This window comes from Trichechus manatus, unplaced genomic scaffold (assembly GCF_000243295.1).
Source record: "Trichechus manatus latirostris isolate Lorelei unplaced genomic scaffold, TriManLat1.0 scaffold00309, whole genome shotgun sequence".
Taxonomy (NCBI): Eukaryota; Metazoa; Chordata; class Mammalia; order Sirenia; family Trichechidae; genus Trichechus; species Trichechus manatus.
This window is the reverse complement of record NW_004444245.1, coordinates 403820-421774: the sequence shown is the minus strand read 5'-3', so window position 1 is coordinate 421774 and position 17955 is coordinate 403820. Positions and strand designations below refer to the sequence as shown.

The 17955-nt window shown below is 49.3% G+C and overlaps 1 protein-coding gene across 1 annotated transcript in view; it reads left to right on the top strand.

The window, feature by feature from the left end:
- The first annotated feature begins 795 nt into the window (after nucleotides 1-795).
- The window catches only part of BCAP31 (B cell receptor associated protein 31), a 30910-nt gene continuing 13750 nt past the window's right edge, over nucleotides 796-17955 (top strand). Inside the window, exons 1-3 of the mRNA XM_004390566.2 lie at nucleotides 796-1128; nucleotides 2597-2697; nucleotides 7031-7178. Coding sequence (XP_004390623.1) covers nucleotides 1037-1128; nucleotides 2597-2697; nucleotides 7031-7178 — 341 coding nt within the window. The 5' untranslated portion in view covers nucleotides 796-1036. The remainder of the gene's footprint in view (nucleotides 1129-2596; nucleotides 2698-7030; nucleotides 7179-17955) is intronic.

The following is a 17955-nucleotide window of genomic DNA, read 5'->3' as shown; positions in this document are numbered from 1 at the left end:
CGGCGGCGAGCCCTCCGGAGGAGCCGGCAGGGTGGGAGGGGGAGCCCCGAGCGGGTTGAGGCCCCGAGCCGGCGGGGAGGGCTCGCGGGCCCGGGCGGTGTCGGGAGTCCCTGGGGGCAGCGCGGCCGGAGCGGATAGGGCTCCGAGCTTGCGGTGGGTAAGACCAGGGCTACCAGTCTGGTTGCCAGGGAGGGCACCTTTGGTAGAAGACTGATTTTTCTCGAACTTTCTCTGGATGGGGCTCTGAGGTACTCATTGGAGACCCGAGTTTTCCCTTCGCTCTGGCTCCTGCCCTCTAGGGGTCGCTCTTGTGGGCTTTTTCGAGGCTCCCCGAGTCATCCAAGCCCTGTCGGAGGCCGCAGCGGCAGTCGGAAGGCTGTTTTCGCCTTGGCCTTCCCCAGCGGCGCCGGTGCAGCCTCAAAGGGAGGGCTGCTGGTTTTCTTTCGGCCCTCTTGGAAGCGTTGAGGGATAGGGCCTCCGGGCTTTTCAAGGTAGTGGGGACGCCGCCACGCGGCTTTTAGAGAAAGTGCTGTTACTGAAGCGCTGCAGTGCTGGAGCTGCAGCAGAGCTCCGCTTGGCTGGGAAGGGAGCACGCCTGATGGGCGTCTGAGCAGTTCTGCTGGTTTATATAACGCTCTTTATTGAAAATGCTTTTGCAGTCAAACATGCGTAAGGAGTCTCTTAGATTCCTCAGAGAAAGGAATTCATTTGGTCAACAGTCGCCAAGAAAGGTGGCTCTGGGCACGTTAGGACACATACTGGGGGGCAGCAGTGACTTTATCCCACCCAGTGGAAGTTTGTCAGGCTTTTGAACAGTGTTGGCCAAGTCGCCCTGCTGAGCTGAGCCCCGTCTCAGCCAGTGCTTCAAAGACTCGGAAGTGGGGTGCTGAGGTACAGGTTAAAGAATGGCTGGCCCAGCCTCTCAGGGAACTTGAACTGGCTGTCACTGGCTGCCCAATTCTCATGCTCTTCCTGTTCATTTTCTGTCCTGTCAGGAAACGTGCTCACTTTATCAGAAACCATCTAGCTGCAGAGGATGAGTCTGCAGTGGATTGCGGTTGCCACCTTTCTCTATGCAGAGGTCTTTGCTGTGTTACTTCTCTGCATTCCCTTCATTTCTCCGAAAAGGTATGCCCTGTGGAGCAAGCAAATGAGTGAGCGAGCAGGAGGGTGACTGGTGGCCTGTTGCTGAGGCTGGCAGCTTAGGTGTACAGAGTTGGTGGGCCCTGGAATTGGGGCCAGGCAGAAACAGATAGAACTTGTCTCGGGTGGGGGTGGCAGAGGTCGTGCTTAGTATTGCCAGCCCACCACCGAGTTGCTGTTCTGCTTTGTCACGTCTGGCTGAGCTCCTTTCCTGTGCACCCTGCCTTCTGGTCTTCAGAGTGCCCCAAAGAGAAGACCACCTATCTCTCGTTATGGTTCTGGGAATCATGCCCTCCTCCCTACCCTTAGGTCCCTGGGGTGCTGGCGATGGCAGTGCAGGATCCTGAAGACTTGCACCACCGGATCACATTGCTGCTGAGTTGGTGACTTCTGCCCTCCTAACTGTCTCACTAGCGTTGCCTCACGAGCATTACTCAGCCTGTGAAGGGTGAAGCCATGTTCCTTTTTAATGGACAGAAGACCTGTTAAAAGTTCATTCAGAATGAATTTTTAATGACTCGTGATACAGAAATACATTGTCCTTACTAAGATTAAGATGTTACGAATAAGGCTGAGTCTCCCCAGGTTCTTAAAAAAACTGTTGTAGTGCAAAGCACAGATCTTTGACGTGATACAATAGAAAGTATATGATCCTGCCAAAGACCAAACCTACAACTGCTCGCCCCTCATAGAGTTCCGAGGAAGTGCGGCAGACAGAGGAACCCCTTGGAGCTGCAATCTGGGAAACTTTATAAGACAAACCACCTGGTTTTTCCAAGAATAAATGGCAAAGGGACACCAAAGAGGGAGAGGGAAAGGGAAACATAGAATGAGAGAGATTTAAGATACCAGCTACATGTAGGATTAGAACCTGGTTGGATTCTGAGTCAAACCAACTGTTTAAAAAACTACCTCGATTAGAAATTTGAACTCTGGCTTTGATATTGAGAGATTGTTGCTAACTTTTTTTTTTTACGTCTGCTAATGGTGGGATTACGTTAAATATTTCTAAAGGTTCCTATGTTTTAGAGGTCCGTACTGAAGTATTTATGGATGAAAATGATAGGTTGTCTGGGACTTGTTTCATAATAATCCTAGGAGATAGATAAAACAAGATCGGTCATGTGGAAAAACAGCTTAAACAAATGATGTGTGTACGTGGCGGGAATTTTGAATACCACAAAAGGGAATGTGCGAAAAGTAAGTTTCCTTTCTCAGAGACTACCATTTTTTAAGAACGTGGTTTTTGAGTAATTTCTACACATGGACAAGCATCTTATTTTGTTAAGTCTCTTGACTAGGTGTCATAAATTGGAGAATTGTCAGCAGCTGAGGCTGACTGATTTTTGGCTGTTAGGGAAGAATGCACAACTGGATTTCTGCTCTTCTCAGGGCCCAGGGCCCAGTGTGTGTTCTTTCTCTTTAACCCCAGTCCATTTTGTTTTCTTCACAGATGGCAGAAGATTTTCAAGTCCCGCCTGGTGGAGCTGGTAGTGACATATGGCAACACCTTCTTTGTGGTTCTCATCGTCATCCTCGTGCTGCTGGTCATTGGTGAGTAAGCTGTGGCTGAGGTCAGCTACCTGACCTAGACCCTTTGCTGTGATCTCCGCCATTGAGTTGAAACCCACTGCAAAACCTTGTGCTGTGTTGGGCTTCTCTGAGGTAGACCGATTGTGTGTCCCCTTAATCCGTCTTGGCGAAGTGTCTCTCTTCATCCGTGAAGAGGGTGCTTCTGTCTGACAGCAAGGCCTTTACCCTGAGTAGCACTTCTAGCAGTGGGGTGGGCTTAGACCAAGCCCTAGGATGACCACCTTGCGTTGCTAAAATTGAGAGAAGCTAACTGGCCCATGACCTTGGTCTGCTTAGCACTGCTCATCAGTCACTTACACGGCATTGCTTGTCTTCTCCCTCTATGCTTGACCTGGGCTTTGAACCCAGTAGCCAGCAAGTCTAGCTAGGAAAGGAAGCCCTGCCAGATATCTGCAGCCTGGGAGCATGTCTTGGGGGACATATCCTAGACTGCTTGGGGTCTCGGTTAGACTGTTAGGTCTTCCAGAGTCCTTCCAGTTCTGTGGTTTTATAAGCCTCTGCGATGAGGCGTACGGCACTTGGTGCTTGGAAGATAACCGGTCTTGGAAGATAACTGGTCTGAGGACACGCTCAGGGATGGGAATAGGGGCCAGAGGGTGCTAAAACGGTGCTAAGAGGTGAAAATTTGAAGATCAGGTGGTAGTGGAGACGAGAGGAATCGAGAAAGCCTGTCTGGTGGTTAAATGTTGGTTATTTTGCCTGCTACGTGATCAACAAGGCCCCCTGCCGGGACTCTGCCAAGGACGGGCTCGGCTCTGTTGTAGGAAGCAGTCTGTCTCAGGGCTGCCTGCCCTGCCTAGGTGTGTGGTGCTCTTCTCCCATCTGAATCCCGGGCAGAAATGTGGCACGGGGTGGGTGGGGAGAGAGCCTTGCTTCAGGGCAATGTGCAAAGCTCCACCTGCTAGCAGTGGCATTAGGCATTTGTCCTTCCGCTGTTTCAAGCCCTGCCAGATCTGTTCAGGCAGGACTGCCTCTGAACTGGCCAGGTGTGGCCTACCAGCTCGCAGCTGCAGAGGATGGGTGCCAGCTGCCTGCATACCTCTGTGTTCTTGAAATACTTGGAGAGGCTCCATGGGGTAGCTCTTTCCAATTAGGGTTCTCTGTCTGACCAGCCTCTGAACCAGGAGGGGTAGGGAATATGTGTGTCATCCCTGAGGCTGAGCTCTATGAAAAGCCAGCGACTGAGCAGAGTTTGGCTTTTGGGCTTCGGATGGGGGAAAGAACTGGGGAAGGGAGGGACGATTTACTCAGGGTTTTGCCCCTTCCCAAACCCAAATGAACGTTTCTATTTCTTCGCTCCTGGGTTGGTGCTTCAGGGAGCTTGGTGGGCTGCTAGGGAGATCCTATGCAGAACCACTGTAGTCGACAAAGGGGAGGTCAGGGAATTGCTTGAAAATTCTACACGTGCCTGTGACGACTGGCTGCTTTCTACCCTGATGTTAAGGATAACCTAGAGAAGGCTGCAGAGCCTTCTACAGGTACAAGTGTTAGTGAATAGTAAATGCTAGTGAAAGGAACTGGGCGGGACCAGCTAGAGTTGCAGCCCTGGCTGGCCCGAGCCTCCGCTGGGGAGGGCCTGGATCAGAACTGGCCGTGAGGGTGGCTGATAAGGCGTCCAGGTCTACTGACCTCAGGCAGAGCACTGGGATGGGGGTCCCTGTCGTGCTGCGTGCCTGGGTCTCCATTGCTGGATGTCCCCCACCCCCAGTCCACTTGTGCCATCAGCCTATGTGGTCCTTAGCGGGGTGGGAGTCCTAAATGCAGGTGACGGTTGGAAGAAAACTTTTTAAAAAAAGTTTTTTTTATTGTACTTTAGATGAAGGTTTACAGAACAAGTAGTTTATCATTAAACAGTACACATACTGTTTCATGACATTGATTAACAACCACACGACATGTCAACAGTCTCCCTTCTCGACCTTGGAGGACCGTTTTTTTTTTTTTTCTTTTTTGGTGAAAATATACGTAGCCAAAGATACACCATTTCAAAAATTTCTACATGTACAATTCAGTGCCATTGATTACGTTCTTCAGTTGTGCTCCTGTTCTCACTATCCTTTTCCAAATTATTCCATCACCATTATCTTCAACTCACTGTCCCCTAGGCTTCTCATTAAACCTTTGGAGTTGTTGTTGTCAATTTGATCTCATATAGATAATTCGTTTTTTTTGTATTTTAGATGAAGATTTGCAGAACAAATAGTTTCTCATTAAACAGTACACGTATTGCCCTATGACAATGGTTAACAACCCCACGACATATCGACACTGTCCCTTCTCAACCTTGAGTTCCCTATCACCATCTTTCCTGTCCCCTGCTGCCTTCTAGTCCTTGTCCCTGGACTGCTGTGCCTAATTAGTTGTGTTTTGTTTTATGGGGGAAAACATTTGTTTTAATCGTGTTTTTCTGATGAGAAAAATAATATGTATTTATTTTTTTTAATTCAGAAATTTAGAAAGTTAAACCGGATGCTATGGAATCAACTCTGACTCATGGTGCTCCCATGTGTGTCAGAGTGGAACTCTGCTCCATAGGGTTTTAGTGGCTGATTCTTCGGCAGTAGATTGCCAGGCCTGTCTTCCAGAGCGCCTCTGGGTGGATTCAAAACTCCATCCTTTCGGTTCGGAGCTGAGTGCTTAGTCGTTTGCACCCCCTGGGGACTCTGAGTGCCTGATACTCCCCTACATATCCCACAGGTCATCCTCATTACTACCTTGTGTGTTGCCACGGGCGTCTTCTGTGCTGACATCTTGATTCTGATTCAGTGTCTGTTGCAGCAGGGTCACTCTGCAAACTGCTTTGTACTGTGTGTTTTTCACTTGTATTTTAGGCATTCTTTTTACACCAATCTTATCCTTTTGGAAGTTCTTGTCAGATACTTTCATACGGTGATGAAATTAATTCTGTCTTTACAGACACACTCACACCGATGCACAATCATATGACTGCTTCTGTAGGATAAATCCCTAGAGGTGGCATTGCTCAATCGAAGGATATGAATATTTTAAATTGTACAATAGGTATTACTAACTTGCCTTCCAAAAGTGTGCCAGGCTATATGCCTGCTGACGAGGTTTGAGAGTGTTTGTTTTATGATACCCAGTTAGCACAAAGCCCTCTGTAGAGACAGGCAGATTTTTATAGTGTAATATCACCTTAAAAGCTAAGCAGTCTAAAACCAGAAATCAAAAACCAAACCACACAGTACCCACACAGCCATAGCTTGTTCCTCTCACATGGGGGCCCGTTAAGAGCCTTCTTTATGTAGATCTGTAGGTACTGACTTCAGAAGATGTCTCAGAGGGCAAGTGGGGAAAAGAGCAGTAGGTATGATTCCATTTCTATAATAAAGAAAAGTATATTGATATAAATGGAGCAATATACATCTAACAGTGGTTCTCTTGGGAACAGAGGCTTATTCATTTATTCAACAATTATTTGAGTGCCCACTCTGCACCTAGAACTATGCTAGGCCTTGGAGGTATTGTGGAAAAGATCTCTGCTCTCGTGGAGTTTGGGGGAGAAAGACAATAAACATGTAATTAAGACCATTACGGATATCGTCTGTATTACAAAGAAAGGGAAATAGGGTGAAGTGATTGAAAGTGAGTGCTTTAGATCCGGTGTTAAATGCTTATTGTACGCAGTGTTGGAGGGATCATGTCACGGGGGTCTTTCACTTTCTACGTTTTCAGTGTGCTCGGCCTTACGATGAGTACAAATTCCTTTTGTAATCAAAAGAAAAAATTTCTATAAAATTTTTAGAAAACCTGTTCTACGGGTTAGAAATAAAAACGCTTGAGTCTTTGCCAGGCGTTCTCCATGTCTTGACTCCTGGGCTGGTGACACTTCCTTAGCAGTCATTCCCATTGACAGGACTGTCCTGGTTTCTCCGTGGGGTGGCTGAAGGCCCAACTTGATACAAGCAGAACAAGACGTGGTTGAGGGCCCCATGGGAAAAGGGAGCTGCCTCTGTTATCAGTGATGCCTCAGACCCTATTACTGTCTTGAGGCATCTAGCAGGCTGGTTGGGTCGAATGGGGTGGGGGGCTGAGGTGAGAACAAAGTGATTCTGAGGGGAGGGCTTCTGGCAAGGTGCTCTAGAAGGTGGGTGTGTTGTTGTTAGGTGCCGTCAAGTCGATTCTGACTCAAGGTAGGTGTGTAGAAGTGGAAACAACTGGGAGACTGATGAGAGGGAGTGAGAGCTGAGGCTGACGTTCCCTTTCTGACCTCTGCAGCCCAGGCTTGCCTGTGTGGGAGTTAAGCACCGTCTCTCTTCTTGGCTCCCCACAGATGCTGTCCGTGAGATCTGGAAGTATGATGACGTGACGGAAAAGGTGAACCTCCAGAACAATCCCGGGGCCATGGAACACTTTCACATGAAGCTTTTCCGTGCCCAGAGGAATCTCTATATCGCCGGCTTTTCCTTGCTGCTGTCTTTGTGAGTGTGTTGTGGGGGCTGTGAAGGGAAACCTGGGCTAGCCAGGAAGTGGGGCATGGCTTGGGCTCCTCCTGGGACTTGACACCCCCCCCCCACTCTGTGGCCTTGAGACAGAGGCCCTCTCCACGTTTAGGGGAGCTACACAGTTTCCCCAGAGGCAGCATGCAGAGTGGGCAAGCGTGGGCCAGGGGTTCAGAAGCCTTGCGCTCTGGCTCTGCTGTAGCTCGCCACAGGCTTTTTAAGGGCAAAGTCTCACCAGCTCGCTCCATTTGTACATAGACTAAGGTAAGTGACAAGGACTTGGGAGTTTCCCTTCTCTGGAAGAGGACCTTTAGAGCCCAGCTTAAAAAGGGTTGAGTGATACAGGTTGTTCCGATGACTCCGTCATAAGTCAGTTCTGACGTTAAGTCGAATATCTGTTTTTTTACTTTCATCATTATTGCCTTTTAATATCAGTGTTTTTATAAATCATAACATTGAACGTCTGAAAATGATAACATCAATAAGTTTCATGCTGCAGCATTGCAGTACATATTACTGGCGATAAAAAAAAATGGCGTTGTAAGCGCGGTTCATCATAACTCAGATACATTGTAAGTTGGGGACTACCTGGAGTGGCTTTTTGTGTCTGGGGTCCTGACCTGAGTAGAAACAGCATGAAGGGGCTGGGACTACCCCGCCCCAGGGAATTCTTCAGATGTTAAAGCTGTAGGCAGGTATATATTGTACTCCACAGTTGTGTGAGTGTTTTTGGTGTTTGCAAGACCAAGTGCCTGGAACAGGGCCAGCGTGGTGAGTTGGGCACAGTGAGACTAATGTAAAGCACCTGTGTGAGCGGGGGGTCCTGTTTGTTGTCTCCTGCTTCGTGTCGGTGTTCTGACTGCTGGGCTCGACTGTTCTCCAGTTGCTAACTGGCTGCTCAGTAGCTGTACGGCTAAGGCCGAGGGCTTGCAAAGATCCTGGGAAGATGCCTACTTTGGGGTTCAGTGCTAAGGAGACAGACAGTTTTCAGGCTGGACTCGCTGATGGTAATTCCCCACTACATTTTGTGCCCAGAGACTCAAGACTCTGAGTGCCCGAAGGCCTCTAGTGCTTTCTCTGCCTGGTACAGCCTTATTCACTGGGCATTAGGATGACTGCCTGTCTGGGTTTCAGATTTTCAGGAAGAATGCTTAGTCCCTCAGGTGTCTTAGTCATCTAGTGCTGCTCTAACAGAAATCCCACAAGTAGATGGCTTTAACAGACAGAAGTTTATTCTCTCAAGTCAGTCCAGTAGGCTACAAGTCCAAATTCAGGGCGTCAGCTCCGGGGGAAGGCTTTCTCTCTCTCTCAGCTCTGGAGAAAGGTCCTTGTGATGCATCAGTCTTTCCTTGGTCTGGGAGCATCTCAGTGCAGGAACCTCAGGTCCAAAGGACACGCTCTGCTCCTGGCACTGCTTTCTTGGTGGTACGAGGTTCTCATGTCTCTCTGCTCGCTTATCTGTTTTATATCTTAAAAGTGGTTGGATTAAGATACTGTCCGATCTTGTAGACATCATCAGTATCACCTCACCGTAGTGAGAGTTTGCAACACGTAAGGAAATCACATCAGATGATAAAATGGTAGACAATCATACAGTACTGGGAATCATGACCCAGCCAAGTTGACAGATATTTTGGGGGGACGCAGTTCAATCCATGACCCTCAGGTGAGCCTTGACTCTGGATCACAGCTGGACCATAGGAGGTGGGGACAGTGCTGGAAAAGGCAAACATCCTTTCAGGTTAACATACTTTAGATTAGTACAGAAGTGATCAACGAGCATGCCATCTTAAAGCTTTTGGAAGTCAGGAAATGAAAGGGCTGGGAGTGCTCAGACGTATTTTTTAGGGTTTTAGGAAGCTCCAAAAAGAGGTATGATCTTATGGTCTGAGAGCAAAAGGGAAGCAAATCAGGAGAACTCTGAGGTGAGCATAGATTTCATCTGAAAGATAGCAGATCTAGCTTTACAGCTGGGGTCAGGAAGGGAAAGCCTGTGATGAGCTCTGGATTATGAAGCACATTAAAAGAAGACAAAAGCTGGTCCCCTTTTGTCTGTCTGTGTCACATAAGGAAATGGAAGGTGGAAGGTCAAGGACCAGGGTAGGTCACAGAAACGTTGGGAGAAGAGAATTGAAGTCCACGATGGGTAAGGGTATACCAGAGTGCCCAGCTTCTAGAAGTGAGTTGGTGTCAACTTAGACTTGAAATCATTTGCAGTTGCAATTACCAATCCTTTAGGAATTGCAGAGAGTAGGAGAGATGCTGGAAGACTACAGACAGGTAGGCACCCCGATTTCCAAAGGGGGAAAGAAGGTAGATGAAATAACTAGAGGGGGAGGGTTTGGCTTTGATCGCAAGCCACGTTCTAGAAAGAATAGCTTATAAGAGAGGGATCATTTGCAACCACTGTGAATTTCTAGAGAACAAGTTGTATTCAGTTTTCTCCCTGCCTCCTTTTTTGGGCAAAATATTAGATCAGTGGATGAAGGGAGTGCTATAAATTCAGTGTATGTGGATTTTCAGCAAAATGTTTACCAATTTCCAATTCTTGTGGACAAGATGCTAAAGGTTGGGCAGGGTACTGGTGAGTTAGGTGTGGCCCTAAGTCACATGGCTGAATTCAAAGAAGGCCGCTACATGGATCAAGTCCATTTAAAGAGGCCGTGAGGCTCGCTGTCCACCGCCAGCCTGCTCAGTGTTTATCTGAGTGAGGACATGGGTCACGTGGACCAAATGCCTAGAGAAATGGAAGCTAGGAGGAAGGGCAAGTAGGTTGGCTACCATTCAGAATCCACAGCTGTCTAGATGACTAAGAAGACCTGAATATGCTTATAAATGTGCGTGTAGGTTCCTAAAGATAGGAACAGGCAGGGAAGATAGGGCTCAATAGTCAGTGGCGCAGAAAGATTGGGGCTGTAGCGTGTTGCAACACAGAATGAGTGGTGGTATTCCTCGGGAAAATGATGAGCTGTTACAGGAGCTTTAGAGAAGGCTGGGTCCCTGGGAGGGAGGCGCCAGGCCTGCTGGCTCACTGTCAGGCACATGCTACCTGAAGGGCTGCATCTGGGGCCCTGTGTTTTGAGATTTGCCAGCCAACTGCACGTTGGTTCTTTTGGGGTGGTAGCAGATAGACTAGTGCTTCACTTCTTCTCCACTGACTGGCTGTTAAGTCCTTTCCTGACTCTGGGTTCTGGTTTCTTGACCTCGCTTCTAGCAGTCAGGTGCTACAGCTGTGGAATGGGTGCCTCCCTCTTGGGGTTGTCTTGGGGCAGCCAGGCATACCAGCAGAGTGAGCATGTGCACGGTTACTCTTGCTGCTCTGAAGCCAGGGTGATTTCCTGCAGTGGAGTTTTTAAATTGACATGTAGTGAAGATTGCCATTTGGGGCCTGTAGTTCTAGAGTTTGTTGACAGATGCAGAGGGTCTTGTAATACCACTACAGTCAGGTCACAGAACAGCATGCAGTTCCTTTTTAGCCTAAGTGGGTGGCTTCAAAAAAAAATGTTCCCTGTTCATACCCGACATCGTTCCGAAAGTGATGCAAGGAGGATAGGAGGAATAAATTCATTTTGGCCTATCATTCCAGTCTGTTCTTCAATGCTGATACCGTCATCTATTGTACCCACTTCTATTATCTATCCATTTGATGAGCATAGCAGTTCTGATCGCATTCATTTTTAAACATGTAAAACAAGATATGTGGCTATATTGACTCCCTGGGTCAAATTGTTGAGGCAGCCACAGATCTCTCATTTCTCAGTCTCGCCTGTAAGAATGTTGTGAGGCATGTGCCCAGTGTCTGCTGAAAACCACGCGTGCTGTGGCTACAGTGCCTACCATGTTCTGATCCAGCAGCCCTGTCCCAAAAAGAAGCAAGGTGGGTCTTGGGTGATGTATTCTAGAAAAGGAAACTGTGATCCCAGGGATCCATGTGGATTCACTAGTTGCCCACAAATGATCTGTTTAATTCGTTCTAGGACCTTCCTAGAAATATCTCCTCCATCGTAGTCTAAGGGTCAGATCCTGTAACAGTGGCTGTGGCCCTTGGGGAACTTCTCTTTCTTTGCATGGTCTTAAGCCACTGAAATGCCCTGTTCCAAACTTTGTGCCCAGACCAGGGCTTCGAACTGGCTCGTTCTGGCTCAAACCCCTGCTGATAATTTGCATTTCTAACAAATTCCCAGGAAGTTATACATAAGAATCACTTGGGGATCTTGTTAAAATGTAGATTCTGATTCAGTGTAGCTGGAAATGCAGATTCTCATCAGGGAACTTGTTAGAAATGCAAATTCTCAGCAGGGTTTGAAACAGAACAAACCAGTTCGAAGCCCTGACCCAGACACATACAACCCATATGTGACTTGAGGAAGAAATACTACTTCTGATTACAAAAGTAATATGCCCTCATTGTAAAATAAACAAAGCTCCCAAACTTCAAATAATATAGAAATGTTTAGTGTGGAGAGTGACTGCCCCTATAGTCCCGTCTCCAGAGATGGCTGCTGGAAATAACTGGTATGTTCCTGTGCTTTGCAGTAATTTTTCTACACACACATGTAACTTTTGGTTACTCTGTTTTTGCTCCTTTCACCCAACAATGTATCTTGGTGGTTTTTCCAAATGATACCTGCAGATCTCTCGTTCTTCACGGTTGTCTAGTCCTCTCTTGTGTGAGTGGATCATCATGTTAAACCAATTTCTTGTTCAGAGGTGTGTGAGCTGTTTCTAAAGCTTTACTATTAAAAAAAAGTCACACGTCTGTGGCTTCTAGTTTGCCCTCTCCACACATTAGATTATTTTTTTTCTTTTTTTAATAGTTGAAAACGGACTGGTGGTGTCCTGATCCCCTAGCACCTCCTGCTTAAAGTGTGGTCTGTGGACCAGCAGCCTCCACATGACCTGGGGCTTGTCAGAAGTGCAGCCTCTCGGGCTGGCCCCGACCTGCTGCAGGAGAACCTGCATTTGACAAGACCCCTGGTGACTCCCATGTGTCGTAGAGATTACCAAGCAGTTGGGGGCTGCAGTGGTGGAGTTTTACTGCCTAGGATAGAAAGTTTACAGTAACTGGGAACACTGGCACATTCCCCACTTATCTGGGTGGGTTCTCTCAGAAGCCATGTTACATCTACCCTTTCAGTGTTGGAAGAAGACTTTCTCTGTAAAAGGCTTTCTCTCATCTGTCAGCACATACTCTCTGCCGTAGACAGTGGGCTAGTCCCTTTTCTACGTGTTCTCTGTTACGTGCCCCTCCGAACTTCTGTACGTGTTTTTTCCCAATGAACCAACTCTGTTAGTTGCACACCTGTGTTGTGCGTGTGTAAGAATGAGAAAGAGATGTCTGCCTGTTTCTTTGCTGGGTCAAGTTTGATTGAATCGTCCCATTCATGGTCTTAGCTCAACCAACATGTGAGCGTTACTGTACCCAAGACCCAGTGCTGGGCTGTTAACCACAGAGAGACAGGATGTTCGGGTTAGAGGCGCCCAGCACACGACCAGCCCTTACCAGCCAGTGTTGAGGTAGGATAGAGGGCCGCCTAGAATGCTGCAGGACACAGAGAGCAGTGCAGGCCCACAGTTCAGGGTGGCTCATTTAGGCATCGCGGAATTGGAATCCTGAGGCTGATGCTTCTGCCGTAACCAGCTGTGTGGCTTTGAGCAGCTCACCGCGTGGCCCTTAGTTTTCTTACCTGCGTAGGTGAGTGGTTTGAGTGACTTGTTCTGGCGTAGCTTCTAATTGAAACCAGTAAGGACCATAATAACTTTTTGTCATTATATGTATCTTTACAAACGGAAAAGAGAAGCCAAGAGACATGGAGTTGCCCACGTTGCCCAGCTTCTAAGTGGCCAAGCCCAAACTCAGGCCTAGTTCTGGTCCATTATTCAGTACCAGGTGGTTTGAGCCGGTGGAAGCTGTTAGGGCAGGGTAGCTGTGTGTAGTCCACCCCTGACTGTAGACCAGACCCAAGGCTGCTTTTCGGCCCCAGAGTAATTACCTGGCTTTTGGTAGGAAGGTGCCACTCGCTCTTAAAGCTAACTCTACCTTCCTGTATGTTCTCCGTTTTATCTGTTTAACCAGTCTAATGTTAGTCCCTTTAGTATAGTTGAAGATTGGTAAGTCGTGTGGTAGTACATAGTCACAGCAGGAAGATGAGGCGTTACATAAGAACAGCAGTTCTCTGAGCTCCCGCAACTGCTGTTGATGTGTCCCTTCGCTGTGTGTAATAGCAGCTGCCACTTGTTGAATGAAGGAGCCCTGGTGGTGCAGTGGTTAAGCGCTTGCCTGCTAACCAAAAAGCTGGCAGTTTGAACCCACCAGCGACTCCATGGGTGAAGGACCTGGCAATCTGCTTCCTTAAAGATTTCAGCCTAGGAAACGCTGTGGGGCAGTTCTCTGTCCTGTCGGGTCTCTGTGAGGCAGAATGACTCGACGGCACACAACAACTTGTTGAATGTATCCTGTGTGCCAAGCCCATACTAATCTTCACAACAAGAAACTGATGTTGAGAGAAGTTCAGAAATCTCCCCGAGTTCACAGAGCTAGTAACTGGCAGTGAAGAATCTAGACTTAGAATGATCCGATGCCGGCACCTGTGTTCTTTCCACCACAAAATGCACTTGCTTCTTAAAAACAGGATCATGCTTTTTCTGCTGTTCCATAGCTTGCATTTTCCATTTACTGTATCGTGACTATCTTTCTAGAGCAGCAGATCTTGCTGTAGCGTTCTGAGTGTGTCTAACCAGGTCCCCGCTCTTGGGCATCAAGCTCGTTGCCGCTTTTTTCTGGTACCATGAACAACCGGAAAACTCTTCCAAGTGTCATTTTCATGAGCGTCAGCATATTCGGGTTTCTTTAGGTCTCCCAGTTCTTCTCGAAGTGTCTTCGCCACTCGTAGCTGTCTGTTGTCTTCTCTTTCATGTTGGTACATGTTGTTACTGGCAGGAACCGGTTCAGTGAGAACATGAACACGAGACGGTACAGGGTGCGTTTGGGGAAAGGCGGGGAGAGGAGGGCGGGTGGGCCAAGGGTAGGAGAGACAGGGCAGAGTGTTTTGGGTCGCAAGTTAGCGTTTGCACGTTGACTATCCATGTGGTACGTGTGGTAGAGAGCCAAGTGGTTTCCAGTCGTGCTGGGACATGGTCAGGTGTGTGTATTAATAGTGTGGCTTTGGCAACAGTGCGGGGATGGAGTGGAGCACGGAGACCAAGTCAGAGATCACTGTCATGAGAGACGCTGACGGCGTGACTGGGGCAACGGGAGCAGGGAGGTCACCGTTGTGAGACACGCTGACGGCCTGACCGGGGCTGTGGGAGGTCACTGTTGTGAGACGCTGACAGCCTGACCGGGGCCGTGGGAGCAGGGGCGTCACTGTCGTGAGAGACGCTGATGGCCTGACTGGGGCTGTGGGAGCAGGGCTGGTGAGGAGGGGCCGATGTGAGGGGCAGAGCTAGGGGCAGAATGACTAGGCCTTCCCGTTGATGGGTGCCAGAGAAGGATGGGAGGACTCTCAAGCCTTTGAGGCTGGATGACTGTGAGAGGAAGAGCACGGAGTGCCTGGTGTGTGCCATCAGTCTGCTTTGGGTGTACTGAAAGGGAGGCCTCAGAGCTCAGGGTGCAAAAGGGATGGGCAAGAGGAGCCCCAGAGGAGAGCCTGCAGGGGGCAGGAGTGGCTAGAACCCAGCGTGATGCCTCTGCAGGGCCGGGGGCACAAGGGGCTGCAGAGCCTGCTCGGAGGTCCAGTCCAGCGAGCACGAGGGACGTCAGGGTCCGGGAAGGAAGAGGATTGTAAGCGAGAGGGTGCGGACAGGACTGGAGCTGAGGGCGGGCCGAGGGGGCACAGCGGCCACCTTGAGAGCAGCTTCAGTGGAGAGTTTGCAGGGGCTTGAGACACAGGGAGAGGGAAGTGCTGGCAGGAGAGTTCCCCCAGAAGTTTGGCAGAGGGCATGAGGAGGCGCAGGCCGGCAGAAGCAGCAAGAGAGAGGGAAGAGGAGGAGCGTGTTGGTGGACAAGGAGAGCACCGATGGGGGGAGATGGAGGGAGAAAGAACAACATTCAGAGGAAAAGACGGTCGCTGGAACAGTGCCTAGAGGGGACACAGTGGAGGAGAGATCGGCCTGGGCTGGCAGCAGGCTTCACACTCCATAGACCCCTGTTCTCTCCCAGCAGTCTGTGCGGCGGCAGTGGTGGAGGAGGGAGAGCGTCTGGGCTTCCGAGTCAGCCCTCCTGGGCTTTTGTCCTGCCTCTGCTGCAGTTCACTCCAGCTGGGAGCAAGGTGCTGTCTTTTCGGGTCCTGGGAGTCCTCTCTAGGATGTGGAGACTCGGACCTTCTCACGTGTGTGCACGTGTGTGTGGTGACCGTTTAATTTCATGATGCTTTCTTTAGTAATGTTCGTGCTTGCTGATTGTGGAGCTGCACTTGAACCCAGGTCTGTGACTGGAACTTACACTCAGCCACTATGCTACACTGCCTTGCCATAGTCATTGTCATTGTTGTCTTAGAGCAGCGTCCCCTGGGAACTTGTTGAAATGCACATTCTCGGCCCCACCCTAGGCCTCTGGGCTCAAACTGGGAGGGGGTGGTGGAGAGGGTACCCAGGCGTCTGTGTTTTAACAAGCCCTCCACCAGCTTCCCCCATCACCAAGCCTGAAGCCTGGGAGTCCTCTTCTTCCTGCCCTTTTCTCTTGTCCCATGTGATCCCTGGTCCTATGGGTTTTGCCTCCTAAGCCTCTCTTCCTTGTTATCCATAGAGTTAGCTGGGCCACCAGTATCCTCCATGGACCCCTGTGGTGGCCTCCCACTGGGTTTCCTGCTGCCAGCCTTGCTCCCTCCCACCTGTCAGCCAGGAAACTGGCCACGCCCCATGCTTCCAGTGCCTTCCTACCCACTTTGGCAGGAAGAGTCGACCCCAGATCCTTCCTGCTTGACCCCTCCCGCAGGGTCCCGACCTGGAGAGCTTCGAGCAGTCACACTGTCCCCTCGGCTGCTCTGCGCATTTCTGTTGCCTTCCTCTGGCTGCTTCTCTGCGAAGCCTGCCCTGTGCTGTTGGGCTGGACCAGAGGGCTGTCCTTGGAAGCCCCAGAGCAGCCTTTGCACTCGTCTGAGGAGCAGGGCTATGCAGATTGGACTGGGACGGGGACCTGGTCTCTTCCCCGCTAGGCTGGTGCTCATCCCTATTAGTGATTGGGTTGTGTGGGATTTTTTTTCCACTTGGGTGGTACACCGTGCCAGGCCCAGAGAGGGTGTCAGAGTGCCCAGTCCTTGCCCTCAAGGGCCTTACGTTCGGGAGGGGCAAGGGCACGTGGAGCGAAACAGAGAAGACAGGATGCGGCCTCGCTGTGATTGGTCATGGCAGTGCCTGCAGGAGCAGAGATTGAAATTGTTCTGGTGGGATGGGGGAAGGGCTGCCCCCAGAGAAGGAGCAGCCTAAACAACAGTTTGACCCTGAGCCACCCTAGGGTCTCCAGGGGCCAAGCCTTCCTTGCACAGCGGTGGCTTAGCCCTGGCTACCCACTAGAATCACCTGGGGGGGGCTACTTGGTTTGTTCAAATAAAAAAATGCAAACACAGGTAGAGGCAGGTGTAGAATGAACCCCTGTGAGTCCCCCACCAACTTCACCGTTATCATTCAGGGCCAGTCTCAGTTCATCCATGCCCCCCTCACCCCCTACAGTACCCTGGCCCTGGATGATTTGGAAGCAAATCCCAGACGTCCTATTTACAGATTAAATCATATTTTGGTTTATCACTTTGAAAAGATACTTTTTTAAAAAAATCATACGCACGATACCATCTTGCCTACAAAAAGTTCGCAGTAATTCCTTAATATCATAAAATATGTAGGGCGGGTTCACATTTCCCTGGCTGCCTTTTTTTTCCAGACAATTTATTTGTTTAAACCAGCGTCTAAATAAGGTAATTGTGATGCTTAAGGTTATGTGTCAGCTTGGCTGGGCCGTGATTCTCAGTGGTTTGGCAGTTATGTAATGATGTAGTCATCTTCCATTTTGTGATATAAGGTAATTAGCTCCATGATGTGATATGATGTGATCAGCCAGTTAGTTGTAAGGGGAGTTTCCTCGGGGGTGTGGCCTGCATCCAGTATATATGAACGTTCTGGCAAAGTTTGCTGGCTTTTGCTTGCTCTGGATCCTGCATCTGGTTCATTATCACCTGACCTCCGGTTCTTGGGACTTGAGCCAGCAGCCTGCTGTCTGACCTGCTCATCTTGGGTTTGTCAGCCTCTGCAGCTACGTGAGTCAGGAGAAGCTTCCAGCCTGAAGCCTGACCCATGGGCTTGGGACTTGCTAACCTGTACAACTGCATGAACCGTTTCCTTGAGATAAGTCAGTGTTTGTCTGTCTGTCTCTCTCCTCCTTTTCTCTCTCTCTGTGTGTGTGTGTACACACATGTTTTGTGTATATATATGGGTATATATGTGCTTCAGTGGTCTTGTTTCTTTAGAGAACCCAGTCTAAGACAGTAACCGAGGAGTCTTAAAACACTGGTGCCTGACCCTACCCTCTGATGGATGGTCAGATTTAATTGGCGCTTCTGCTGTGTAGCCAGGCTCGGGAGCCTCTGCTGTAGAAGGCTATGCAGAGGGCTTAGGACTGCCTTTATACTTGAACAGTGTATATACATTGGCTGCCCCCACTTTCTAAGAGCACAAACAGGATAATAGTACTTCAGATCTAGGCATTGGGTAAGAGCCTTTTTGACAGCTCCATTGATTCCTAGCCCCCAGGCGAAAGTTGCCC